The sequence below is a fragment of the Symphalangus syndactylus genome, chromosome 12 (assembly GCF_028878055.3).
Source record: "Symphalangus syndactylus isolate Jambi chromosome 12, NHGRI_mSymSyn1-v2.1_pri, whole genome shotgun sequence".
Lineage (NCBI taxonomy): Eukaryota > Metazoa > Chordata > Mammalia > Primates > Hylobatidae > Symphalangus > Symphalangus syndactylus.
The window spans coordinates 143990802-144018215 of record NC_072441.2 but is presented as its reverse complement, the minus strand read 5'-3'; the positions used below and the strand labels follow the sequence as shown (position 1 = coordinate 144018215).

Here is a 27414-nt window from a genome sequence, read left to right as displayed (position 1 = left end):
TCACACTCCAGGGACTGTTGTGGGGTGGGGGGAGGGGGGAGGGACAGCATTAGGAGATATACCTAATGCTAAATGACGAGTTAATGGGTGCAGCAAAACAACATGGCACATGGATACATATGTAACAAACCTGCACATTGTGCACATGTACCCTAAAACCTAAAGTATAATAAAAAAAAAATAAATAAATAATAAATTACCCAGTTGAAAAAAAAAAGTTTTCCTTTCCTGTATTTTTTAGGGGAGTATTCTAATTAGTTCCAATGTTTTCTTTTCTTTGCTTTTTTTCTCTTTCCCACGCTTAGATATATACCCAAGTTACAATGTCTTTACTACTCATTTTCTGTTTTATTCTTATAGAAACTTTGAAGATATGTCCATGAACCTTTTTTGTCCATGAGAAAATAAATGTGTAGGATTTTCCTAGACCAGCAATAACAGGTGCTTCTACTGGAGTGAGGGAATGGAGTGGTGTTAGTGTTTATTTGATCTCTTAGTTCAGGGATACTCTGTTCTCCTGGTATAGGTAGATCTTGGGGGGTGCAGCTTGTCTCACAGGCATTGTAGTTTGGGCTTGCCCCCTCTATCTATGCCCTTCGGCTTATGAAAACTTGTCCTGGCCTGATGTTTGGAAGTCTTTCCCCACTCTATGTGGTGTCCAGCAATTGTCTGCTCTTTTCTTCCTTTCTTTTTTCTCCTTTATTTTTAGTAGGGACAGAGTTTTTGCTATGTTGGCCAGGATGGTCTCGAACTCCTGGCCTCAAGTGATCCGCCAGCCTTGGCCTCCCAAAGTGCTGGGATTACAGGCATGAGCCACTGTGCCCAGCCCATCTGCTATTTTCTTATAAAGTGTTTGCATATTTGCATGCTGGTATGAACTTGTATTCTGAACTTAGACTTAATATTTGCTCCCTTGCTCTCTTGATTCCCAGTCCAACAGGAGCTTGTGTTGGACAACAGTTCAATTCCTGACCCTGAATCCCTGCCAAGCTACCTGAGGTTCCAGTGGGAGGGCTGCACCCACCCTGCTAATTCCCTGTGGCCAGGAGAGAAATACCAGGCAGCATGTCCAAGATGGAATGCCTTTATTAAAACTGGGGGCCAGGCACGGTGGCTCACGCCTGTAATCCCAGCACTTTGGGAGGCTGAGGCGGGCGGATCACCTAAGGTTAGGAGTTCAAGACCAGCCTGGCCAACATGGTGAAACCCCGTCTCTACAAAAAAATACAAAAATTAGCCAGGCATGGTGGCGTGTGCCTGTAATCCCAGCTACTCTGGTGGCTGAGGCAGGAGAATCGCTTGAACCCGGGAGGCGGAGGCTGCAGTGGGCCGAGATTGTGCCACTGCACTCTAGCCTGGGTGACAGAGAGAGACTGTGTCTCAAAAAAAACCAAAAACAAGAAACTGGGAATATTGGTCTAAATCAGGTTATTGAGGTGACAAGGGGGGCAGTTGGAGCCAAGGTACAGTGCAAAAGTGAAGGGTAGTGGGAGTCAGAAAACTGAAGGTAGTCTGGATGAATTTTCCACCTCAAATGATGACTGCTAACAAATGCATAGTGCATTTAAGAAAGGACAGGCTCCTAGCTCTTGCTAGTTCTCTCCTCTTCCTCACCACTCCTCTCATGACTGCCTTGCCAGCATGACCCTCCTCCATTTGACCTTTCTCTGCTATGGAGTTTCTACTGCCTAAGCCCACCTGCCCTTAGATGGCGGTCCTCAGATCCTGAGCTCCTCGGTCCAAGCCAAACACCAACCTTGAGGGGAGCAACTTCTTTGTCCCCAGGTTCTTGGTCTGAGCTGATGTGGCCTCCACTATAAATTAAAAAAAATTTATTGTGGTAAAATATATATAACATAAAATTGATCATCTTAACCATTGTCAAGTGGCATCAAGTACATTAAGTATATTCACATAATTGTGCAATCTCCAGAACTTTTTTCTCCCTTTTCACAATACAAACATCTAATGAAAATTGGTTAGTGAGTGTGTAGAATCCACAGGGGGGCTAAATGTTACCTGGGACTGTAGCAGAAATTTGAAATAGATGCTGGAGCAAATGTTATATATTGTCATCATTTGATTCATCTTCTTCCTTCAAAGATTCCTTGGCATGTTTCTCTTCTTCTTCCCTTATATCTTTTGGAATAATTTCATGTCTTCTTCCTTTAGTTAATTCACCAACCCTGCTGAGTTCTAATTTAAAAGATTTATTCTTAACTTCATCATATACTATGTAAATATTTTTGCAACTTCTTAACAATAACATGGCAGGTCATTTTTTTCACCTGAAGCTTTTCTATTTTTTATCTTTGCAGCGTCCCTGGCCTTGCCAAGGGTACAGCCCCAATAACCATATGAAACATCTTGCAGAATTGTGCCCTGTCGTTCACGCTGTAAGACCTTACTGTAAAACTGCAGCCAAAAGGTCTAACAGCACTGCGGAGTGTATATGCATGGCAACTGTGTCTGCAAGATGTTTTTGTGGAATGGTATTTAGCCAAAGCTAGATCTAAAGTTGGAAGCTTCTTGTCTTGTTACATCTGCCAAAGAAGGGGCATCTGTCAACAAACCTGCTACCACCATTCCAACATGCCAATCAATATTAAAAAGTCTTTTGTTGGAGCCTTCTTCATAAAGTTTAGGAAGACTCCCTTTTCTACCCCAAAGCCACCACCATCTTTGCATCTGAATCCAGTGGCTGTACTACTATTTTCCACAGCCTTCATAGCATATTCAACTCAAAACACTCTTCCATCGGGAGAGAATGTAGAGGCTGACAAGTCGTACCTGGTGTCAGCTGAGCTCTTTGTTTTAAAACCAGTAGAACGCGTAGGGCTTCCAGGCCTCCAGAAACTTTTCATCTTATAAAACTGAAACTTTATACTAATTAAACAGTAACTCCCCATCCCTTCCTCCCCCTAGTCCCTGGCAACCACCATTGTACTTTCTGTATGAATTCGATGACTCGAGGTAGCTTGTATAAATAGAATCACACAGTATCTGGTTTTTTGTGTGTGTGTGTGTGTGTGTGTGTGTGTGTGACTGGCTTATTTCACTTAGCATAACATCCTCAAGTTTCATCCATGTTGCAGTATGGGTCAGAGTTTCCTTCTTTTTTTTTTTTTTTTTTTTTTTTTTTGAGACAGAGTCTCGCTCTGTCGCCCAGGCTGGAGTGCGGTGGCGCAATCTCGGCTCACTGCAAGCTCCGCCTCCCGGGTTCACGCCATTCTCCTGCCTCAGCCTCTCCGAGTAGCTGGCACTACAGGCGCCCGCCACCACGCCCGGCTAACTTTTTGTATTTTTAGTAGAGACGGGGTTTCACCGTGGTCTCGATCTCCTGACCTCGTGATCCGCCCGCCTCGGCCTCCCAAAGTGCTGGGATTACAAGCGTGAGCCACCGCACCCGGCCGAGTTTCCTTCTTTTTTAAGGCTGAATAATATTCCATTGTACATATGTACCACATTTTGTTTATCCATTCATCTGTTGATGGACATTTGGGTTCCTTCTACTTTTTGGCATTTGTTAATAAATGCTGCTATGAACATATCTTTTTGTGACCCTGCTTTCAACTCTTTTGGGTATATAATCAGAAGTGGAACTGCTAGACAATATGGTAATTCTATTTCTGATGTTTTGAGAAATCACCATACTGTTTTCCATAGTGACTGCACCATTTTACATTCCCACCAATGGGGCACAAGGGTTCCAATTTCTCCACATCCTCACCAACACTTTTTATTTTTTGATAGTAGCCATTCTAATGGGTGTGAGGTGGCATCTCATTGTGGCTTTGATTATTTCCCTAATGATTAGTAATTCTGAGCATTTTTTCATGTGCTTGTTGGCCATTTGTATATTTTCTTTGGAGAGATGACTGTTCAAGTCTTTCATAAGAGTTCTTTGTAGATTCTCAATATTAACCCCTTATCAGATATATGATGTGCAATATTTTCTCCCATTCTATAGCTTGCCTTTTCACTCTGTTGATTGTATCTTCTGATACACAGAAGTTGTGAATTTTGATGTAGTCCAGTTTATCTGTTTTTTCTTTTGTTGCCTATACGTTTGATGTCATATGCAGGAGATCACTGCCAAATCGAATGTCATGAAGCTTTCCACCTATGTTTTCTTTTTTTTTTTTTTTTTTTTTTGAGATGGAGTCGCTCTGTCACCCAGGCTGGAGTGCAGTGGCGCGATCTCGGCTCACTGCAGGCTCTGCCCCACCGGGGTTCATGCCATTCTCCTGCCTCAGCCTCCCAGGTAGCTGGGACTACAGGCGCCCGCCATCTCGCCTGGCTAATTTTTTGTATTTTTAGTAGAGACGGGGTTTCACCGTGTTAGCCAGGATGGTCTCGATCTCCTGACCTCGTGATCCGCCCGCCTCGGCCTCCCAAAATGCTGGGATTACAGGCGTGAGCCACCGCGCCCAGCCCCACCTATGTTTTCTTGTAAGCATTTTATAATTTTAGGTCTTATGTTTAGGTCTTCGATCCATGTTGAGTTCACATTTTTATGTGGGGTATGCACTATCGTTTTTGCTCGGAGTTTCCAACATGTAGCAGTGATAACACAATGTAGTTAAGAAACGGAGTCCCATATTTCTACCCTTGGATTTTAGGGGAAAATATGTCTTTCATTCCCTTTCCCAACAAACACTCGCCCCAGTCATGAAAGAGGCCATAAAAATGTAAGAAAACCAATGCAAAAATTTATATTTTATTTGAATTCAAAAAATTTAAAATTGCTTTCAAATTCAGGAAAGTACCATAATGCGGGACCCCAGGGGGAAGCCTCATATACAGAAACAGATAAATTAAATGTATATACTGCAGACAAGCCAAGAAGGTGTGTAGATTACATATTTACAGCACTTGACGTTTTCTGAAAACCATATTTATACATTTTATTACATTTACAAAAAAGGCTTCCACTACCGTTTACCTACAATAATGAAAAAAAATTTACACCTTTTTTTTTTCTTTTTTGGTACTGTACAAACTTTGTATAATAAAAATATATCTCTGTACAAAAGATTTTTTTTGTTTTTGTTTTACTTTTTTTTTCCTCATGGGATGGTGATGGGTATATGGCGTAGATGGTGGGTGAAGGGGCTCATCTGCCCTGTTCCCTTCCAAGCCTCTGGAGGTGGAGAGAAATGCCAGGGCTGCAGAGGGTGATGCCCAGCAGAGTGCTGGATGCCCCACCAGCAGGTGCCCCTCGAGCATCTCAAGGAACTTTACAAGGAGACGCAGGGGAGGGGTGGGGGGCAGGAATAGGCGTCCACTGGGTGGTCTGAGAGGGGCATAAGAAGGGGGAAGGGTGCAGTCGAAGGAGAGGAGTGTAAGGGGGAAGGGAGCATAAGAAATTGGGAGGGGAGCTTCCTGCACTTGTTTCCAGCCAAGGAAAGAGATGAGAGTGTGAGTGTGTTTGGAATGGCCCTCTCCCTCCAGGCCCAGGGGTGCCGTGTCCCAGAGGTGGTGTGGCCAGGGGTAGGCTCCCGCCTCTGTCAGCCTCCATTGTGTCTGCTGGAAATGGACGCCTCTCACTTTACTCCGGCCACTCTTAACATCAGTCAGATCTTCTAATTGTTCCAATCTAGAATCTGCTGAAGGACCAGGTGTCGCTGTCTCTCTGCTCCCGCACGTTTCTATTTGTTATTTCAATATGGGACATGAATCTCTGAGGCCAGCATGTCACACGTGTACAGGGGCTTAAGCTTGTGGGGGCCTTCCCGAGGACAGAGAAAGTGGCCCTAAATGCTGTACTTTGATTCCTAAACTCGTGAACTTCCCAACAATGCTCACGGAATTCATGAATGACCCAAGCATAATATCGCTGTCAAAATAAATCAAACCCACTTGCAAGGAGCTGGAGAGAGTGTGACTTTCAGCCACTCCGTTGTTTTGATTCAGGACCTGCCAGGTCTTTTGCTGGCTACGGTCAGCGGCTGCTGGGAGCCAAGGAGTCAGCACCAACCGCAGGAGGCCTGGGGAGTTGAATCCTTGCCCCGAGGCTGCCTACGCGGAGACAGCAGAGCCCAGATAGGACACACAGGTGTCTTGCCTGGCTTTCCAGACCCGGCCACAGTGCTACTGTAGAGATTCATCGGCTCCCTCCCTTCGTAGCTGCCCCTTCTAGAACAGGGTTTCTGGCAGCTGGTGTTGTGGACTTTGGGGCAGACTGATCTGGGTTTGCATTCTGACTCCACACTTCCTAACTCTGTCTTTACCTTTCCAGGCTTCTGTTTTCTCATCTGTCAAAGGGGAATAACAAATCCTACGTTTTGGTGTCATTGTGCAGACTAGAAATATTACAGGTAAAGTGTCAGGCACAGAGAATAACGCCAGTACATGATAGCCATTGTTTTTTGGGTACCGGGGCAGGCTTGCTCCCCTGTTCTCTCAAGGACCCTGCTGCTGCCTCCAGACTTGGCATCCTGTCTGGACCACAGACTTGTCTTCTCTTCTCTTTGTCAGTTGACAGCCAGACTCGACCTTGGGCTCCCGGCCAGACTCCTGCCCTACCCTCCCCGGCTCTCCCTTCTTTCCCAGTGCTTCCCAGGACCCAGACGACTTTTTAATCCACAATAAAATAGTGTTTGAAAAAATAAAGAAACTGATTTTCAATCTATTTCCGAAGACTTTTTTCCTGCTCTTGGGGGTAATCCTTGCTGCCGCTGTGCAGATGGGGCCATTCATCAGCAGACAGCTGGTTTCTGCACGCTGACCGGGTTTCTGCACGCTGACCACACGATGGGATGTGTCCTACTGTTACAGTCACCGAGTCACCGTGTCCTCACACATGGGATGGGCGGGGGGCATATTGTTTTGAAAGCTGACCGTACCTCCCCCTCTTCATCTCTTCTCTGTGTGTGGGGAACAGGGCATGAAACATCCTTCATGGGCACTTCTAGTTTGAAGCCTTTATGGTCTCTTCCGTAGGACGTGAATGAAGGAGAGGTGTGTGTTTGTGTGTGATCAGGCCCATACACACACACACACACATACACGCACAGATCCACAAGTTGCTTTGCTATTTTAAATCCATAAACTTTCTTCCTCCGTCTGCAGCCCCTCTTCCTTTTCTGCCGTTTCAGGACACGGCGGGAGTCCTCTCCAGGGTGACTGGCATAGATGGTGGCAGGGCGAGGGCCTGAGTCCCAGCAGTAGCAGACACAGGCAGAGAGACGAACGAAGATGGGCACCGGGCACTGTGCTCAGGGGAGCCTACTTCCTGCCCCCTGGGGAACTGGGAACAAACAGATCACACCTGAGTTTGCAAAGAAAAAAGAGGCAGTGGGAGGGGAGGGGCTGGGAGCAGAGGAGGAAAAGCAAAGCAGCAAAGAAAAGAAGGCACGAGCGGGAAAGAGATGAATCGCCTCAATTTGCACTTTGATTTTTAATCTTCCCAGGTTGGGGATGGGGGTAGGTAGGGAATACGTGCAGCAGAACATGTATTTTTCTGTCTTTTTCCCTTGCAGGGCCAACTTCGCCATTAGACCTGGAGGCCCAGTGCTTGGGGGCCACCGTACTTTTAGGAACCCAGGAAAACATTCTAATTTTAGTTTCTTTCAAAATCAGATGAAAAAAAATGACTAGGATAATAATGGATCTGTAACAAAGAATCCAGGATTATATTCATTTCTGTAGTGACACAGTTGTGAAATCTCATTTTTAATACTTTTTTTAATGGAGGAAGGGTCGGCAAACATCATCACACAGCCCTGTTCCCCCGCCCTGTTACCCGCTGACTGCACAGGCCTCGCTACTTCCCTAGTAGGGTGTTTATTTTAATTTCAGCTTTTCTCCTTGGCATTATTTAAAAAAAAATTACCATCCAGTCACTCATTTGCAGTGTGTGTGTGTCTGTTCAGGGTGGCTCTTGCTTTCTTTGTGCTCCGGCTGTGGGCAGAAGTGGTCAGAGGGGCCCTGCTGGGGACTTGTGGGCTAGGCAGAGGGTTCAGAGCCTGCTGGCAAGGGACCAATGCTGAGGGCTGGCCAGATGTGGAGCCACCAACCCCAGCCGACCCGGAGGTGACAGCATGGCACACACCAGCACCTGGAACCCAGCAGAACTCAGGTGTGGAGCAAGAGTGAGTGTGTGGAGGTCAGCGGCATTCTTGTTTATTTCTTACACTGTTCAATAATTCATGCAGTGAATCAGATTCATCACTGATCATCTCCAAGCCCCGATTCACATCATTAGAGGGGATTTTTCTTTTTCTCTTTTGCCTTCTATTGATAAGAGTTCTGAGAAGGAAAAAGTAAAGATTGGGCATACAGATGAAACTTGAGGAGTAATTTTGGCATGCTAAAACAATCCCACTGGAATAAGGGGGATCCCTTATTTAAATGTTTGTTTTGGAGAGATGTAAAAAGACGGGGAAAAGCTCTTTCCATAAATTGTTTGTATTCAGGAGCTGCATCTGCTGCATCCCTGACTCGCTCACCATCTGGGACTCAGGCTGAAACTGTGAAATCCTCCAGCAGTTGTGAGGCGGAAAGGGAGTGACGCACGTCAGGGGCTGGGCAGTGATAACGACATTGGCTGCTCTTGTAACCCCCTCGGCAGGAACTGTCCCCACCATCCCCGTTGGTGGCCTTCACAGGCCCCCTCATAAAAGCCTGTTTCCTCGCTGCACTGCCATTTGTGTGTGGCTGGGAATATCCGCCACGTGAGCTGCCATGCACAGGAGCGTGGGAAGGGAGCGTGACACTAGCCCTGGGTTTGGCTGGTGGCCCACTTGGCGGATTTTCCACTGCCCTCACTGGGAATCCTACCTGGCTGGCTCTGTGACTCTTCTCCCCAGAGTCCTTCAGCACAGGACCTGAGAGGGGGCACCTGCCTATCCCCAGAAAGCAGGATGTGTGGGAGAAGACAGTTCTCAGGGGGGTGCAGCTTGGACATCATGTTGGGGCAACTCCTGAAGGGTCCCAGGTCCCAGAGGTGAGGGTGTCATCGAAGGAGGACACAGTGAGGAAGAGGCAGTGCCTTTTAGATTCATCAGTTCCTTCCCAGTGGGCCTGTCAGATGCATCCCTGTGTGCGTGTGTGCATATGTGTGTGTGTGTGCATGACCGTGTACACATGCGGGTGTGTCTGCCCCTCTGTCCATATCTTGGGGGGCTCCTCCCCTCTGTTGTGCCCAACGTGATGGGGAATTTTGTAAGTAAACCTGCCTAGGCCATGGTGCTCATTTGATGGGTCAAACACCAATCTGGATTTTGCTGTGAAGGTATCTTTTCAGGTAAAATTAACTTTGAAATCAGTAGATTTTGAGTCTCCATAATGTGTGTGGGCCTCGTTCAATCAGCTGAAGGCCTTAAGAAAAAGACTGAGGTGCTCCGGAGAGGAAGGAATTCCGTCTCTGACTGCTTTCGGACTCAAGATGACAGCATCAACTCCTGCTGGAATTTCTAGCCTGCTGGCCTGCCCTGTAGATTTCCACCTTGCCAGCCAATTCCCTAGATGAGTCTCTCTCTCTAAATATATATTATTTATATTTCTATCTCTATATAACATTTATATATAGCTCTACAGAGATGCATATCTATATATAGATGGATAGGTATGGATATATCTTGATATAGGGGTATATGTATTGCGTTTATAGTGTATGAATGTGTATATATATATATATACACAATATACCTATATACACAGATACATGTGCATCTCTGTATAGCTCTACAGAGCTCCAGGGCTTGACTTCGACCCAGAGGACGTATATAAACAGTTGGTTCTGTTTCTCTAGAGAGAAAGACTAATACATGCCGACGTTCTGCCAAGCCCAGGGGTGTGGAGCACAGTTTCTGGAGCCAGTCAGCCTGGGATTGGATTTCGACCCCACCCCTTCTGAGCTGTGCGACCTTGCTCAAGTTAATTTGTATGCAGCTCAGTTTTCTCATCTGTAATGGAGCTCCCAGTAGCTTCTACCTCACAGGGGGTGCAGGGATTCAATATATTAGATCCACAAAGGGCCTGGTTCAGTGCCTGATACACAATGATGCTCAGTGCACGGCTCTCCTCTTACTGGGTGTGTCTGTGTGGCGTGTGCGACTCCGTTGGGTGGAGCCCCTGGCACCCACAGGTCCCTGTCTGTGCTTGTCACGGCCTGTCTTCCTCCCACGCCCCTGCTCACCTGCTGCTGGAGGCGGGGCTCTCGGTGGCGGTGGTGGCAGCCAGGCCAGGTGGCTATACCGCTGTGCACACTGTGCTCACTGTGAACTCGGCCTCGCTCGCCATGATGTCTGTGGGCTGGATGTTGCGGTCGTACATCGGGTTCTCAAACGTGGCCCGAACATTGGTGTTCTCGTGGCCAGCGTAGCCGTTGAAAGGAACTTTGGGTCTTCTCCTGGCGATAAAAGAGGAAGTGACCGTGGCATGAAAAGAGCGACACAGAGAGAGGCTTAGAGGTCTGGCGCAGGGGGCGCTGGAGGGACAGAGGGAGGACCCGCCCGATGCCCGCCCTGCCTCCTTCCCGCACGGTACCTGTGCTTGTAGAGATAGAGCACGAAGCCCGCAATGATGAGGGCGATGAAAGGCACCAGGATGGCGGCTGCCACCGAGCTGCTGTTGGAAGCAAAGTGGCGGCCAATGGACTCGGGGTCTGACTCCAGCAGCCTGAGGTCTGTAAAGTCCCAAAGCAGAAAAGTCAAGTCACAGAGACACAGTTTGAGGCTCTGTTGGCTACCCTCCCCGACGACACACTCTTGGGAAGCAGGGCTGCCACTCAGGGTGCTCCTCACTCCTGCTCAGCACGGGAGGCAGGTGTGCCCAGGGCTGCCTGCCTGCCTCTATGTGTGCACTCAGTCCTCGGGGGCAGGGTCCTGCATGCATCTGCCTTGTGCCGCTCAGATGGCACCCAGAGGACCATCCGCAGAGGAGCCTGAAACCGTGGCTCAACAGAAACTCTTACAAGGGTGCAGCCCTTTAGCAACCTCTAAAGTTCTTTTGGCTGTAGCAGCCTTTTATCAGATGAAACCTTACAGGGATACCAAAATGTAAGACAGATGAAGGCGAAACTGTTCTGGTTGAAGCCGAAGCACCTCCTTCTGGAAGGCTGCCTCTTCTCCTTCCTTGCCCTCCCCCTGCAGACTGGGAAGGCTCAGAAGAACACAAGTAGACACTGTGGCCCCCGTAGCTACCCTGCTAACTGAGGGGCTGGGGCTCTAAGAGGGGACAGGATGTCTGCTGTGGAGCCAAGAACAAAAACTGTGATTTTCTAAGGCCTTTGCAGTGTGCCTGGCTGTCTTGGAGTAGGTGAAAGGTGCTATGTGGGAGACAGTGGTCTCAGTCCATGCAGCTCATGAGGGCAGAGCTGGGGCAACTCCGGGGGAGGAGCAGTGTGGGTGGGAAAGGTGGGGGCAGACCGTGGCTCAGTCCAGAGAAGCTTTCAGGAGCTCGGAGCCAGAGGACGTGCAGTGGACCGCCTTGGCAGGCAAGGGCCCTGGCGACGGGAGGTGTCAGTGCCTGGGGTACAGAGAGGCTCTCACACACCCGAGGCTGCCTCCTGTTTCCCCCTCCCCTGCTTCTGAGAAACCAGACCCTCCCCCCATCAGAGTCTGAGGCTGGGCACCCCGAGGCTCTGGGCCAGGACCAGGCTCCAAGGTGTGCATGTTTGCATGGATGACAGGAAGCATGCTAGGTAGAGGCCAGGGAAGGACCAGGGAGGGAAGTGGCCTTGACGCTCAGTTTTCTCATCTGTAAAATGGGCACAAAACCAGTCTTCTAGGGCTGGGCTAGGGCAGAAACGACATCACGGTCAAGGCACCCTGAGAGCTCTAAGACACTCCACAGTGTCGTTGTTCGTTGAGGCAGGGGTGACACCCAGGGCTGGCTGGAGGGTGTGGCTGAGGGCTGTATCTAAGGGCCAATGTCCCTGGAGTTGGGGGCTCTCCTCTCCAGGTCTGAGCAGGCAACTTTGTCGAAGGTTGAGTGGGTTAGGCACATGTGTTTGCTTTTGGAGCGATATTCCATGGCTTTTGTCAGAATCTCAAAAGGCGTCCCTGATCCCAAAGAGGCCAAAGCACCCCCGCCTCAGACTGTTCAACTTCCCCAGTCCTCTACCTGACCACGGCACACACGGTTTCTCTCCCACCCACCCGGGCCCACACTTCTGGGGGACAAGCACTAGTTACCCAGTCTTTGAAAGCCGAACTGCCCAAAGCCTTGGCCCTTGACGGAGCCTTGGTAGATGAAGGTGCCTCCAGAGGACTCTGATGAGACCTGTGATGGTGGGGAGCAGAGAGAGCAGGTGGGAGGCTGCTGGAAGGATCTAGAACGCCTCTCTCATCGTACACGCTGCCCAGCAGGTCAGAGTCACCCACTGACATGCTGCTCCGACACACAGGGTTTGTTCTCTGCCCACACCCAGGCAAGGGCTGGTGTGACCGGGGAGCCCAGGGTGGGGCAGGGGCACCAGCTACATGTATGAGGTAGGAGGAAGATTTTATTTTCTACTGGTCAAATCACTTAATCTGTCTGTGCCTCAGTTTCTCATGTGCAAAATGAGAATAGTAACAGTACCTATGTCATACAGTGGCTGTAAGCATTGAGTTAATAAAGATGAAACTCTTCAGAACACTTAATTTATAGGCCTTAGATGCGTGGTAGCTGTTATTACTGCGATGAAAAACCACCTTTTGGTGCATTATGGAACACACAGAACCATGGTGAAAATGTCTCTTGCAGATTAAAGGTATTGGAGAGTCCGTCACAGTTCTAAGAGCTATTAATTTTTTAGGGGGCGTAGCTGGGGACATAACTCCTGCCACTGATGCTCATGTGACGGATGCAGACCCCCAAATGTGCAGTCTGGGGCCGCAGCAGCTGAGGGCATGCTGTGAGGATGTCTGTGCTCCTGGGCACTCCCAACCTATGCTCCATGACTGGGAGCAGCCTCTGTCTGCCATCCCCAGCTGTCCCCCCAAACACACCTCGCTGGTATCGAAAGGCTCCACGCTTGTCTGGCGTCCTAGGCAGTAGCTCCAGTTGTTCCTGGCCCTCTGGATCCCCATCCTCATCTTCCCCTGGCTTGCACTGCTAGCTCCATGTCCCAACTTTGACCCTCCTGGATGGTGGAGTCTATTGTTCCTGCACAGCTTTTGGGCCACGATGATTGAAGCTGGCCCATACTTGGATTATGAAGGGGACCTACAGATACCCTTGGGCCTATCAAGGAACTACCTGTATGTGCCAGCCCCTGGAGAAGCCACTTGGTTCTCCTGATGTGTTTATAAAGCAAAGTCAACTGTGCCACAGTCCTCCGCCAGCTGGTCCTGTCCATGAGAATGCACTGTGACTCCCTAGCTGTCTGCTACTCTGGTCTACCATGACCTCTCGCTTCATTCTATCCTTTCTCTTCCAGCCCCAGCAATCCAACACAGAGACGTGGAGGACGTGGTAGGGGATGCTGTGCTCAACTCCACTATGTGTGAAAGAGGAAGGTATGGCCGGAGAAATGTCACTGGAGACCCAGCTTCCACCTCAAGAAAGCCCTAGAATAGAATGTCTTTTCCACAAGGGAATGCAAGAAAGTCCTATCCCTCTGCCATGTCCTGGTCTCTCAAGTTGTGCTAAATCACTCACAATCTGCATCCTCGAGTGTGAGCAGAAGTTCAATGTAGTCATGTCAGACTCACTGCCTTCTTCCAGCTCCCACCCATCACATCAATACCTTCAACTAGTCTGAAATCCCCCTGCCCCCCAACCTCCGTCCCTTGCTTTCTGTTCAAACAACAGAACTTACTCCAACTCTCCTGAATGTGGTGAACCTCTGGACTCTGGGTCTTCTGTCTTTTAAAATCTTTTCCTTTGTCTATTTCATTAGCAGATGAGGACCCTCTTGCTGCTCCTAGACAGGGCCCCACAGAAAACGTCCTCCCAAGTTTCCAGATTGATCCTAGGAGTTTGCACACCCTTTTGTCCTCCTCTTCCCTGCCAGTGATCTGGGAATCAGGGGAGGAGGTGAGTTTGCTGAACTTACGTGGCCATCTAAAGCCCAGTGATCATCTTTGAACTTATTCACAAAGATCTCCACAGGCCCTGTAATCTGGTACACCTGCAGTAGGAGATGAAAATCTTCTTTCTTGTAAGTTCCTGGGAAATAAAGTTCAGGGATTACACATGAAAGATCTGGGAAAATTTCAAAACTCAAATTTGTGTGTTTGTGGGTGTAAGTTTCTGGATGGAATTTCATGTGTAGATGTTGATATAAACATTCCCCACATCCCTTTAAGTCGTAAGTGTAGTGTTGAGTGTGGGTTTGTGTAGGCTGAACGTGGTTATATGCAAGATTAATATATGCATATGTATGTTAATAATTGGATTACCAGGTTGAGGTTGTGATCCTATTGACACAGGCATGTGTGAGAATACGATTTTGTCTTTTAATCTGTCCACTAATGCATAGATAGTTCAATGGGTGCAATAGTTCATGAGGGCCTGGGCATGCGAGCATGTGAACATGTCTATTATCGTGTGTGAAATGAGCAAATGTCATCCTGCAGTTGCGTAGGCGTGTGCACGTATGAATGTGTAGATACGATTGTATGTGGGGTTGTGCGTTAATATGTTCATTCACTCACATTTGCTTATCTATCCATCTATTCAATAAACACTTATTTTCTAAGGTACTTCTTCTGATTATAGAAAGATTGAAAATTGGGAAAATTTTAGAAAATGCTGAGATGCATGAAGAAAAAATGATCTCTCCTGATCTTACTAAGGAATAACCACGTTACTGTAAATAATTCCAGTTTTCCTTCTTATGAATGTAATGTTTTCCTTTAAAACACTGGAGTCATATTTTAAATACATTATAATGAATGCATTTCCCTCAACACTGGCATAATATTTCATCTAGTAGATATACTATCATTAAAATGCCCATTTCTCTATTTTAGGGAAATTTTCTAGTTCCAGCTTTTATATACTACAAATGGCCTTGTAATGGAAACAGCCTTTATTCATAAATGTTTGACTCCCTCCATATCTTCTTATGATAAAAATTGTTAGAAATGTAATTAATGGGTCCAATCATTTTCAAGGATCTTGATACAAATCGCCAATTTTTTCCCAGGATGGTACCATTTTCGAATTTGGCCTTCATGGCTGAACCTGACCTGCACTAAGGGTTATCGTTTAAAAACACTCTGAGTTGATGGTGTACGTGGAAAATGACATTTTGAGCTTACTTTTTTTTTGATGATTGCTGAAAAATATTTTTTCTTTTGTTTATTGACTGATTGTACTTTGGATCCTGGGAAGTCTCTGCCCCTATTTTTGGTTCAGTTTAGGGATATCAGTCTTTTCTTTTTGCTTATAAGAGTTCTTTATATATTCAAGTTATTAATATTTGCCATTTAAATGTTTCCCTTTGGTCCATGGTGCTTTATCATGTAAAGATGAATAGACACTTCCTCTTCCCTGACCAACAGACAAGTCTGAGCCTTGCATGACAGTATGATGCAATGCCATTAGGCTCATCCTTGCCAAGGGTGTGTGCCCATCCATCCTCCCGGCTTCCATAGAGGGTCCTGCTCCTTACCAGCCAAGTGCAGCTCCACATCACTGTGGTCAATCATGGTGGCATTGACCTTGTTGTTGGCAACTTGGAAGCCAGTCACTCTGAGCATGGCTGGCTGCTTCTTCCCCTGGTATTCATAGGCTCCTTTCCACAGGGAATTCTTGGCAAAAACATCCCCAGGAACTAGAGGAATTGAGAAATAGATGTGAGAGGGACTTTGTGTGTGCTGCCAGAACTGGGGTGACCTGATGACTGATCCCAGCCCACTCACTGGAATTGTTTCCTTTCCCCAATGTCTACCATGTGAGCAGGGCGGTAGAATGCTCTGGCCTCTTCTCCTCTTGTGTCTCAGAGTGGATGGATAGAGGGAACTGATAAATATCCACTCCCATGTTCATCGCAGCATCATTCACAATGGCCAAGATAGGGAAACAACCCAAGTGTCCGTGAATGAATGAACAAATAAAGAAAAGGGTATACATACATACACTATGGAATACTAGACAGCTTTTAAAAAGAAGGAAATTCTTAGTTTGCGGCAACAGGTAGGAACTGGAGGACATTATGTTAAGTGGAATAAGCCAGGCACACAAAGACAAATATCATATGATCTCACTTACATATGGAATCCAAAAAAGTTGAACTCATTGGAGTAGAGAGTAGAATGATGTTTACAGAGGCTGGGGCAGAGTGGAGGGTAATGGGGAGATGGTCAAAGGGTACAAAGTTTCCATTAGACTGGAGATATAAGTTTTGGTGATCTACTGCATGGCATAGTGACTATAGTTAATAAGAATGTATTGTACATTTCAAAATTGCTGAAAGAGTAGTTTTTTTGTTGAGATAGAGTTTTGCTATTGTTGCCCAGGCTGGAGTGCAATAGTGTGATCTTGGCTCACTGCAACCTCCACCTCCCGGGTTCAAGCAATTCTCCTGCCTTAGCCTCCGAAGTAGCTGGGATTACAGGCATGCACCACCATGCCCGGCTAATTTTGTATTTTTAGTAGAGATGAGGTTTCACCACGTTGGTCACGCAGGTCTCGAACTCCTGACCTCAGGTGATCCGCCCACCTCGGCCTCCCAAAGCGGTGGGATTACAGGTGTGAGCCACCACACCCAGCCAAAAGAGTAGACTTTAAATGTTCTCATCACAAAAAAATGATAACTAGGTGAGATGATGGGTATGTTAATTAGCTTGATTTATTTATTCCATAATGTTTACATATAGAATAACATCACGTTGTACCCTATAAATATAGTTTATTATTTGTCAATTAAAATTAAAATATTTAAAAAGATATATAGAGAGAACTAGAAAGGAGTGAGAGAAGAAGGGAGGAGAAAAGGAAAGGTGTTTAAAAGATGGAGAAACAGAAGAGGGGAGAAGAGAGAGAAAGCTGACATGTCAGTATAGCATGGTGAATCGGAACATGGGCAAACGAAGTCAGACAGACCCAGAGTCTAATCTTAGCTCTGTCACTTAGCAGTTGTCTGATCATGTGCAAAAGCCTTAACTTTCTCCCTGTATAGGCTATGCCTGCATCCCATCTACCTTATCAGGGTTATTCTATCGGTTAAATGACTGATGTTATAAATTGTATGTTACATGATGTTGCATGTGTAAAAGCACCTAATCAGTGATAGCTACTAAAATTGCCATTTATCCTTGTAATCATTCTCTTTGGCAATTATTATGATCTTTATTTTACTAAAGCTTAAGAGGTGAAGCTCATTTGTCCAAGGACACAGCTGGTCAGTGACCAAAATGGTACTCAAATTGAGTTTCTGATGCCAAATCTAGCCTCGTGTCCTGCATGATACACATGCTAATGTGGTAAATAAAAGTAGAAGGTTCATAGAAGGATGTGATAGTCTCTAAGAATTTGGCATTGGTCAGGCCACATCTGCAGTCTGTGTTCAGTTCTGGATGTGATACTTGGAAAGAGCCCAGACCTATCTTAAACTGTAACCATTTCCAGGAAGCTCCCTGGGCATGACCTGGGTCAATGTGTTTGTATGACCACACACTGGCCAGTCCTATGCCAGGAGGGGCTGTAGTAATCAACAGTTCCAGAGCTTCCAGTTGGAAGGCGCTGGCTCTTTCTTCCAGATGAAGTTTCTGCTTCCTTCAGGCTCACTTTCTTCTGAAGTCTGCCTGGGCTGGGGAGGTGGGTAGGGAAAGCCATCCAGATTTATAGATAGTTTTTATGCCCTTCCTCTAGGCACTCAGCAACTCTCAGCAACTCGTGTTTTCTGGCTAACTGTGTGAAAAAAGTAATACCAGTTTCTTGAGCCAATGATCTGGACCATACATACTCAAGGCTTGGGTGAGCGGTGGCTCCCGGGCAGGGTTGATGGGTTTCCCACTGGGCCGGACCTCTGCTGGGGAAAAAGAGTGGGAGAAAACAGGTTCAGCTTCTGGTTCATACTCTGTTGGAAAAATAATGGCCACCTGTCTGACCTTAGGTCAATGGGTTCTTTGAGATCTTGCTTTCGACTTATTTTTTTTTTAGACCAGGAGGTGGACTGCTTCGGTGGTCTAATGATGCTATGGATCCCTCTCAGAATAAAAAATACAAAGAATTACAAAGGAAGTCCATTTTATTAGTTGGAGTTCTTACAATATTAGGCAAGACATTAGGGTATAGTGGTATATATGATTCTTTATTACTGCATTAAATAACGGGATCTAGCAGTGAGTCAAGAAATAACCATAATCTTGAAGTAGTCAGGAACATCAACAATATTCATGACATCGGTAGCAACTGGAATATATATGAAAGTCTTTTCAATTTCCACTGGTGACAAAGTCACAGGTGCTGACACTCCTAAGGGTTGTTGTCTACATTCCAGATTAAAGGAGATGCTACATTTCAGTAAGAAGTAAAGAAAAAAAAGGTGTATATTTTCCCATCCAAGTGCACAGACTCCCTGAATGCCCTCATTGAAAACTTTGGGGAGGCTGAGGCAGGAGAATGGTGTGAACCCAGGAGGCGGAGCTTGCAGTGAGCCAAGATCATGCCACTGCACTCCAGCCTGGGCGACAGAGTGAGACTCTGTCTCAAAAAAAAAAAAAAAAGTCCTGCCCTTGACTGTGCTTTCCTTCCAGATGCCTCGCATGACTGGGGAACTTCTACCCATCAACGGTGAGCTCCGTGAGCCCTGGTGGGGGTTGCAGAGGAGTGCCTTCCTCCCTTGGAATGATGAGATTAAGACCAAGAAGCCCTCACAGGCAAAGCAAAGGCAAAAGCTTTGGGCCTGAGCCAGACAGCCAAGGTTCAGGTCCCAGCAGTGCCACTGAATGACTGCGTGACCTTGACTAGTAACTTCACCACTCAGTCTTTGCCTCCTCATTTGAAACATGGAAAAAACTGAAACATACCTCACAGGTCTATGCTGAATAAATGAGGTTATGAACAGGAAAGTCATGGTCAGTAAGTATTAATGTCTTTTCTTCTTTTGCAGAGAAACAATAGAAAATCTGCCTTGTCGCCATTAAGGGCAGACTCCCCACTGTTTGCCTTGGCGGGGAGCACAGCTTTAGCAAATCTCCTTCAACACTGGAGGTCAGCCTATGCCTCAGTATACAGAATGCTGTGGAGAAAGTTTCTGCAGTGACTCAGTGCAAGTGTACTTCTGAACAGAATGCTTTATCGTCTTAGGTTTCATAAGATGAATGGAGCAAAGAAGGAGAAAGCATCTTATGTGTGAGATACTGTGACAGGCACTTCTTCATTTACTCCTGCTCCTGAAACTCTGAAGTAGAGATTATTGTCCCCATTTTACAGCAGAGGAACTTTTTGAGAGGCAGAGAAATGAAAGGGCTTGCTCAAGATCATACAGTAAGGGGTTGAATTCAGCTGCCTCTAAAACATTATATATTTTAAAATAAAAGTAGCTATAATAATAGATTAAAATATTTAAGAATAAATGTAACCAAACAAATGCAAGACTTGTACACTGAAAAATATAAAGCATCACTGAAAGAAATTAATTATCTAAATAAATGGAAAGACATCACATGTTCATGGATTGGAAACCTTAATATTGTTCAGATGGCAATACTTCCCAAATTGATCTACAGGTTCAATGCAATTCCTGCCAAAATTCCAGCTCTCTAGTTTGTAGAAATTGACAAGCCAACCTTAAAATCTGTACAGAAACAAAAGGCAAAACAATAGGCAAACAATCTTAAAAAAGAACAAAGTTGGATAATTGATACTTCCCAATTTTTTTTCTTTTCTTTCATTAAAAAAATTTTTTTTTTTTATTTAGAGACAAAGTCTTGCTCTGTTATCCAGGCTGGAGTGCAGTGGTGTAATCATAGCTCACTGTAACCTCCAAATCCTGGGCTCAAGTGATCCTCCCGCCTCAGCCTTCTGAATAGCTAAGACTACAGGCATACACCACCACTCCTGGCTAATTTCTTTACTTTTATTTTTTTGTAGACATGTAGTCTCCCCAGGGTGCCCAGACTGGGACACTTGCCAATTTGAAAACGTACTACAAAGCTAGATTAATCAGGGCTGGGTGGTAATGGCATAAAGATAGTCATAGAGATCAATGGAATAGAATAGAGAATCCAGATATAAACTCATACATTTATGGTCAAATGATTTTTGACAGGAGTGTCAAGACAATTCAATAGGGAAAGAATAGTCTTGCCAACAAATGGTGCTGGAACAACTGGATAGCCACATAAAAAAGAATGAGTGGATTCTAACCTAATATCATAAAAAATTAATTCAAAATGGATCAAAGACATAAATACAAGAAGTAAAACTATAAAACTCTAAGAATAAAACATAGGCATAAATCTTTGTGACCTTGGATGTGTCACAGTTTCTTAGATATGACAGCAAAAGCATTTGAAAACGTACTACAAAGCTAAAGTAATCAGGGCTGGGTGGTAGTGGCATAAAGATAGTCATAGAGATCAATGGAATAGAATAGAGAATCCAGATATAAACTCATACATTTATGGTCAAATGATTTTTGACAGGAGTCAAAATCAACCCCCCAAATAGAAAAGTTAGATTTTATCAAAATTAAAAACACTGGTGCTTCAGAGAACACCAACAAGAGAGTGAAAAGACACCCCATGAAATGGGAAAAAATTTGCAAATCATGTACCTTATAAAGGCCTTGTATTTTAGATAGAGAAAGAACTCTTTCAACTCAACAATAAAAAGATAAGTCAGTAAAAAATGGACAAAGGATTTGAACAGACATTTCTCTAAGGAATACATACACATAAAAAAGTGCTGAGCACCATTAGCCTTTAAGGAAATATAAATCATTTTTGCACAACGATACAGTTAACAAAAGCAAAAGTAGACAAATGAGATTACATCAAACTGAAAAGCTTCTGCACAGCAAAGGAAACAATCAACAGAGTGAAGAGGCAACCTATGGAACAGGAGAAATTGTTTGCAAACCACACATCTGGTAACAGATTAACATCTAAGGAACATATAGAAGGAACTAAAACAACTCAATAGCAAGAAAATAAATAACCTGATTTAAAAACAGGCAAAGGACCTGAATAGACATTTCTGAAAAGAAGACATACAAATGGCCAACAGGTATATGAAAAATGCTCAACATCGCTAACCATCAGGGAAATGCAAGTGAAACCCACAATGAGATATCACCTCCCACCTGTTAGAAGAACGATTATAAATAAGATTAAGGACAACAAGCGTTGGTGAGGAGGTGGAGCAAAGGAAACTCTTGCACACTGTCAGTGGGAATTTAAGTTAATATAACCGTTATGGAAAACAGTATGAAGGTTCCTCAAAAAGTTAAAAATAGAACTACCATATGATCCAGCAACACCATTATGGAGTATATATCCAAAGGAGACAAAAATCAGTAAGTCAAAGAGATACCTGCACTCTCATGTTTATTGAAGCATTATTCATAATAGCCAAGATATGGAAACAACCTAAGTGTCCATCAGTGGATGAATGGATAAAGAAAACATGGACTATATACACAATGGAATACTATGCAGTCTTAAAAAAGAAACAAATTCTGCCATTTGTGAAAATATGGATAAACCTGGAGGACATTATGTTAAGTGAAATAAGCCAGGTACGGTAAGACAAATACTGCACAATCTCACTTATCTGTGGAATCTAAAATAATTGAACTAATTAATAGAAGTACAGAGTAGAATGGTGGATACCAGGGGCTAGGGTGGGGTGGTACTGGGGGGTTGGAATTGGACAGATGTTGGCCAAAGGGTACAGAATTTCAGTTAGACGGGGAATAAGTTCAAGATCTCTTGTACATCATGGTGACCATAGTTAATAACAATGCACTGTGTACTTGAAAATGATTGAGAGTAGATTTTGTGCTCTTACCACAAAAAATGGCAAGTATATGAAGTTAATTGATATGTTAATTAACACGACTTTGCCACTCCACAATGCACACATATATCAAAACATCATGCTGTACACTCTACACATATACAACTTTTATTTGTCAATTAAAAAATAATTGGATGAAAATTCAAACAAACAACAAAAAACAACACAGTGAGATACCACTTTATACCCACTGATGATGGATACACTAAAACAGGACAGACAAGTGTTGGGAGATGGCTAGTTGGGAGGGGCCCAACTAGCCCTAGTTACCTCATATATTAAATAGCCTCATAGGATCTTGTGAAGATTAAATGAGTTGAAACATGCAAAGCACTTAGCACAATGCCTGGTATCTGGTGAGGTGAGTGCCTATTAGAGAGTTTAATGCTGTTCCAGCACTGAACTAATCCTTTAACCTCAATCCTTTCCCTCAAGACTGGACTCAGATACCACCTTCTCCAGGAAGTCCTCACTGACTTCTCCTCTCCCCCACTTTAGTGCCCTTCCTCCTCATTCCCACAGCATTGGGCACATCTCCATGTTCCTCCAAGTACTCCAAATATAAAATCTGATAATGTGTCTGTCTTCCACATGGCAGGGTTGTGTCTTTCCCCTCTGAATCCCTCATGCCTCGTGCAGGCATGGGGCCACATGAACTCTCAATAAATGGAGAACAAGTGAATGAAGAAGAGGGGAAGGGAGGTCTGGGACATCCTGGTAACCCCAAGGGACCTACAGGCGGGTGCTGTTTTATCAAGGGTGCAATATGTGTAACGCGTCACTCCAGTTTGGTGGCAGAAAGCACTTGCCTCTGCCCGATGATGAAATGTGATCCTGTGAGTGTTTCAGCACAGGCAAAAGGGGCAACCCTTGGGGTGGGTTCAGTATGCACCTTTTTAGACCGCTCTGGTTCGCTCTTCTAGACTCAAAACCTTAGAAAATCAGAAGCAGGATCCAGCTCCTGGAAACGCAATTCCTTCCTTCTCTTTTGCCCTCTTTCAGCTCAAGTTCAGCCAGCACCTTCAGCCTCCCGCCCTGGAGAGCTTCCCCGAGCAGGCACACTCACCCAGGCAGATGGGCGGCTTGCCTGTCCAGCTGCCATCCGCCTTGCAGGTGCGGTGCTCGGAGCCACCCTTGAGGGAGAAGCCCTCCTGGCAAGAGTAGATGAGCGTGTAGCCCATGGAGGGCAAGTCCAGGGCCCCGACGTTGGCATGCGTTGGTGTCTCTGGCTGCCTGCAGTGGTGGGCTGGAGGAGAGGAAAGACCTTGCTGGGCTGGAGGAGATTAGGGGCTTCAGGGGCCCTTTCAACCACTCCCCTGTTCCTAGATGGAATATCCTCTTCCTTTTCCTTCTAGTCCCTTTCATGCCAAGCATCCCCCTCCCTAATCTTCCGCCCTAACCCAAGCTCTCTGTCTAGAGTAATGGCCAAGATGGAGATCATGTGGATATCGGCTTGGTTGACTCTGGGTGGGGGGAACCTAAGCCTGCAGCACTTCCTGAGGGGTAAAGGAGTAACTGGGTCAAAAGCTTGATATCTTCATCCTGAGGCCTGGCCTTGTAGTTGTTAGTTTTTGCTGCTGCCAGTGGATAGTTTTTTCTTTGCTAAGGCATAGGGATTGCCTTCTAATATCAGAAAGGCTTATTGTGTGGAAGTCTTCTGTGAGGCCCCAACGTGTAAGGACTACAAAGAGACCGATATCAGTTCACATGGGGAGTTGTGAACTCCCTGTCATTCAGAGCATTCAAGCATGACCCAGATGCCCAGCTGGGGCAAGAGGAATTTTCTTGGGATGTGGGTGAAGTCTGCACTCACGGACACAGTCAGGTGGGATTCCACTCCAGGTCAGGTTTGGGAGGCAGGTCCTGGTGGTGGAGCCCTGAAGCAGGTAGCCTTTTTGACAACGGAAGAGGACTGTGCTTCCAACCTGCGGCAAGATACAAAGTCCCTTCAGCCCCTTGCCTTCAGCGGTGCTTCCTACGTCTGTCCCTTGACCACTTTCGCATGGCCCAACTCCTCCCGCACTGTTGCCTGCAAAACTCTTTTTCTGATTCTCTGCCTGGTTAAATTTTCTTCCTCCTTTGAGGCAGTTGATATGATGCCTCCTCCTCCATAAGGCCTCATCTAATACCCCAAACAAAGTTATAATATTACACTCTGTTGTGGACACAGTGCCTATTTCAGAGTCAGAAGAGCCCGGATCCGAGTTCTGACTTCTGCATTTACTCAGGACAGGCTGCATGGAACTCTGTAAACCTTAGTCTTCCTAAGGATACAGTGGAGATGACCATCCTTGCCACAATCACACTGGAATGTTGTGACACTCAAATGTGATGGTGGATTTGACAGCATTTTACAAAATGTGAAGAAGAGCGCAAATTAAATATTGTGTGTGTGTTCCTTTCCTCCATGAAATTGCAAATTCTTTAAGGATGGGAGACTTGTCTTTACAGATATGGCCCCCATAGAATCTGTTGAACGAACTGCCACCCTCTCTCCCTGCTCTGCTCAGTTATGATCCCCACCTTAACCCTCCACCAGCCCCTCACTGTACAACTCGACACCCGGCAACCACGGGCTCCATCTCTCCCTACCCAACCCACTTGGTGTAACGCGGCTACATCTGTTTCCTACACTGCAACTCGGATTATACTACTTCCCAGCTCAAACACTTATGTGTCCCTATTACCTACTGGAGCATGTGCAAATGCAATGTGTAACTCTTTTTTTTTTTTTTTTTTTTTGGAGACAGAGTCTCGAGGTCGCCCAGGCTGGAGTGCAGTGGTGCGATCTCGGCTCACTGCAGGCTCCGCCCCCCGGGGATCACGTCATTCTCCTGCCTCAGCCTCCTGAGTAGCTGGGACTACAGGCACCCACCATCTCGCCCGGCTAATTTTTTTTTGTATTTTTAGTAGAAACGGGGTTTCACTGTGTTAGCCAGGATGGTCTCGATCTCCTGACCTCGTGATCCGCCCGCCTCGGCCTCCCAAAGTGCTGGGATTACAGGCGTGAGCCACCGCGCCCGGCCCAATGTGTAACTCTTAATTTCCACTCCCTTCTTCCATGGTGAACACTTTTTTGTCTTGAATTTCATCATTTGACTTAGCAAATGGCACCTTTATCCATGTAGTTGTGCAAATAAAAAACCTCAAGTCATCTTTGATCCCTTTGACCCCACAATCCATTCCATCAATGAGTCCTCTTGGTTCTACCTACAAAATGCATCCTGAACAAGCATTCAGGATCACTTCTCACCTTCTTTTTCCCAGGAGTCATGACAACAGTGTCCTCCTTGTCTAAGTGCTTCTATTCTCAATTCCCTGATATTCATTCTCTACTCAGCAGCATGAGTAATATTTCAAATGAAGAATCAGATTGTGTCACCTTCAAATGGCATTTCGGATAAAATCCAAAATACTTATCACGGCTTCAAGGCCCTGCATGACCTGTCCCATGCTGCCACCTTTGCAAAAATTACGTGATATCTGTCATACACAAAATAATATACGGAACACATACAAAGTATAATAATAAAATGGACATTTTAGATTGAATCCACCATGCAACTTAAGAGCTAGGACGTTATGGACATGGTTGTAATGTTCTAGGGGCTCTTTCCCTGCTCTGTTCCTCAATACCCCTCCATGGTAATGGCTGTCTTCAAATTTGTGTTAATTTCTTTGCCTTGTTAAAAAACGATCCTATCACATATGTGCATACATATCTCTAAAGAATTTAATAAGTTTTTGCTGGTTTTAATATTTATAAAAGTAGTGTCATGCCACCTTTGCCACTTGATAGTATGTTTCTAAGATTCATCCATGTCATGCAGAGCTGTAGTTCATTCATTTTCTTTGCTGCGTAATAATCCATCACATGACTATACCCACAACTTTTCCTGTTTCTTGGTGACATGTGCAAGAGTGTCTCTGGGATATGTTTGCAGAGGTGGAACTTTTGGGTCATAGAGTGTGTGAATGTTTAACTTTTCACACCAGGACCAAGCTGTTTTCCAACCTAGCCTCGCTCTTCACTACATTTCCTTCTCCTCTCTCACGGGGCTGCAGACCTGCTAGCTGGCCTGTTTTCCAGGCCCCCAGGCTGCTGAGCACTTCCCTCAGCACTCCTTTGCACCAGCTTTTTGTTCAGCCAGGAATGTCACCCTGCTCTGCACAGGGCTAGCCCTTCTCATCATGGAGGCCACAGTTCAAATGTCACCCTTCCCTAACCACCCTTCCTAAAATGGCAACCCACCCCGTTCACACCCCTTTATAACATACTGTGTAGCGTCTAGTGCTCTCAGAAGCTAGCTCGTTTATTTATTTGTTTATCATCTTCAGCCAGGCAGCTCCCTTCAAAGAAGCACCCAGCCTGTCCTGTTCCCACTGTATTCCTAGCACCTAGAACAGTTCAGGGCCATAAGCACGTGCTGAGTACAGACTGAGTGAATAAGTCACATTACTGGACTAGATCCCAGCTTGTCATGTCCAGGTTAGTCCGATATTTTCCTGGGCAAGTCTTGGACTCCAGCTAATTGTCCTGCCCTGAACACACCCATTCTTCCTTTTCTCTTTTTTTTTTTTTTTTTTTTTTTTGAGACTGAGTCTTGTTCTGTCGCCCAGGCTGGAGTGCAGTGGCTCGGCTCACTGCAAGCTCCGCCTCCCAGGTCCACACCATTCTCCTGCCTCAGCCTCCCAAGTAGCTGGGACTACAGGCGCCTGCCACCATGCCCGGCTAACGTTTCATATTTTTAGTAGAGACGGAGTTTCACTGTATTAGCCAGGATGGTCTCAATCTCCTGACCTTGTGATCCATCTGTCTCGGCCTCCCAAAGTGCTGGGATTACAGGGGTGAGCCACCGCGCCCGGCCATCCTTTTCTCTGTTCAATGTGTCCCAACCCAGACTGTCCAGGTTCTCTCCTCCCAAAGCTCATCTGAGATGTGTCCACAGGGCCTGTGTCCTGATGGGCCAGGCATGCTGACGGGCCTGCCTCCTGTGTGGCACATACTCGTTGCCACTGTGCATGAGCCCAGTGTCTGTGGGTGGGGTGGGCACCTTGAGGACAGAGGTCTGTCTGTCTCACTCATTTCCGTATTTCCACAGCCACCCTGCCCGGGGTTGCCGGGAAGTGTTCGTGGAACTGCACGCCATCTGTCCTTTCCATCAGTTTCTCTGATGGATGTTAGGGTCCTTCTGTCTCTGCAGGGTGCTCTGATGGAGCACTATTCAAAGAGGCAGAGGGCTTTCTTTCTGCTCTTTCCAAGCTCTTGTCCTCCCTGAGTGCTGTCCTGGGGAAGGTCCCTGGGTCCTCTTATGTTGACAGTGACAGGAAGGAATAGGATGTAGGAAAGCCCTATCTTGGCTGACCTCCTTACCTGGTAGCCCTGAGAATTGTTCTGTATCCCAAACTGTGGCACACCAGGGTCTGCACACGTGGTCAGGGTCGGATCTGGATGGCCAAAACAAAGACACAGATCACATGGTCATGGAAGCCTTCACGGCCTCA

At 45.9% G+C, this 27414-nt stretch overlaps 1 protein-coding gene and 1 pseudogene across 5 annotated transcripts in view; both read right to left on the bottom strand.

Moving 5' to 3' along the window:
• Nucleotides 1-2062: 2062 nt before the first annotated feature.
• Nucleotides 2063-2864, bottom strand: LOC129468968 (proteasome subunit alpha type-3-like; annotated as a pseudogene).
• Nucleotides 2865-4690: 1826 nt separating this feature from the next.
• CSMD2 (CUB and Sushi multiple domains 2) overlaps nt 4691-27414 on the bottom strand; it is a 645703-nt gene continuing 622979 nt past the window's right edge. For 4 of the 5 annotated variants that reach the window (XM_055254886.2, XM_055254889.2, XM_055254891.2 and 1 more), the window contains 10 exons: nt 27284-27357; nt 23723-23834; nt 22976-23155; nt 17849-17914; nt 15554-15715; nt 13991-14103; nt 12144-12231; nt 10495-10633; nt 10145-10357; nt 4691-7252 (listed from right to left, as the gene is read on the bottom strand). In XM_055254886.2, coding sequence (XP_055110861.1) covers nt 10198-10357; nt 10495-10633; nt 12144-12231; nt 13991-14103; nt 15554-15715; nt 17849-17914; nt 22976-23155; nt 23723-23834; nt 27284-27357 — 1094 coding nt within the window. In that variant the 3' untranslated portion in view covers nt 4691-7252; nt 10145-10197. The remainder of the gene's footprint in view (nt 7253-10144; nt 10358-10494; nt 10634-12143; nt 12232-13990; nt 14104-15553; nt 15716-17848; nt 17915-22975; nt 23156-23722; nt 23835-27283; nt 27358-27414) is intronic. The other variant, XM_055254887.2, reaches the window with a different exon arrangement.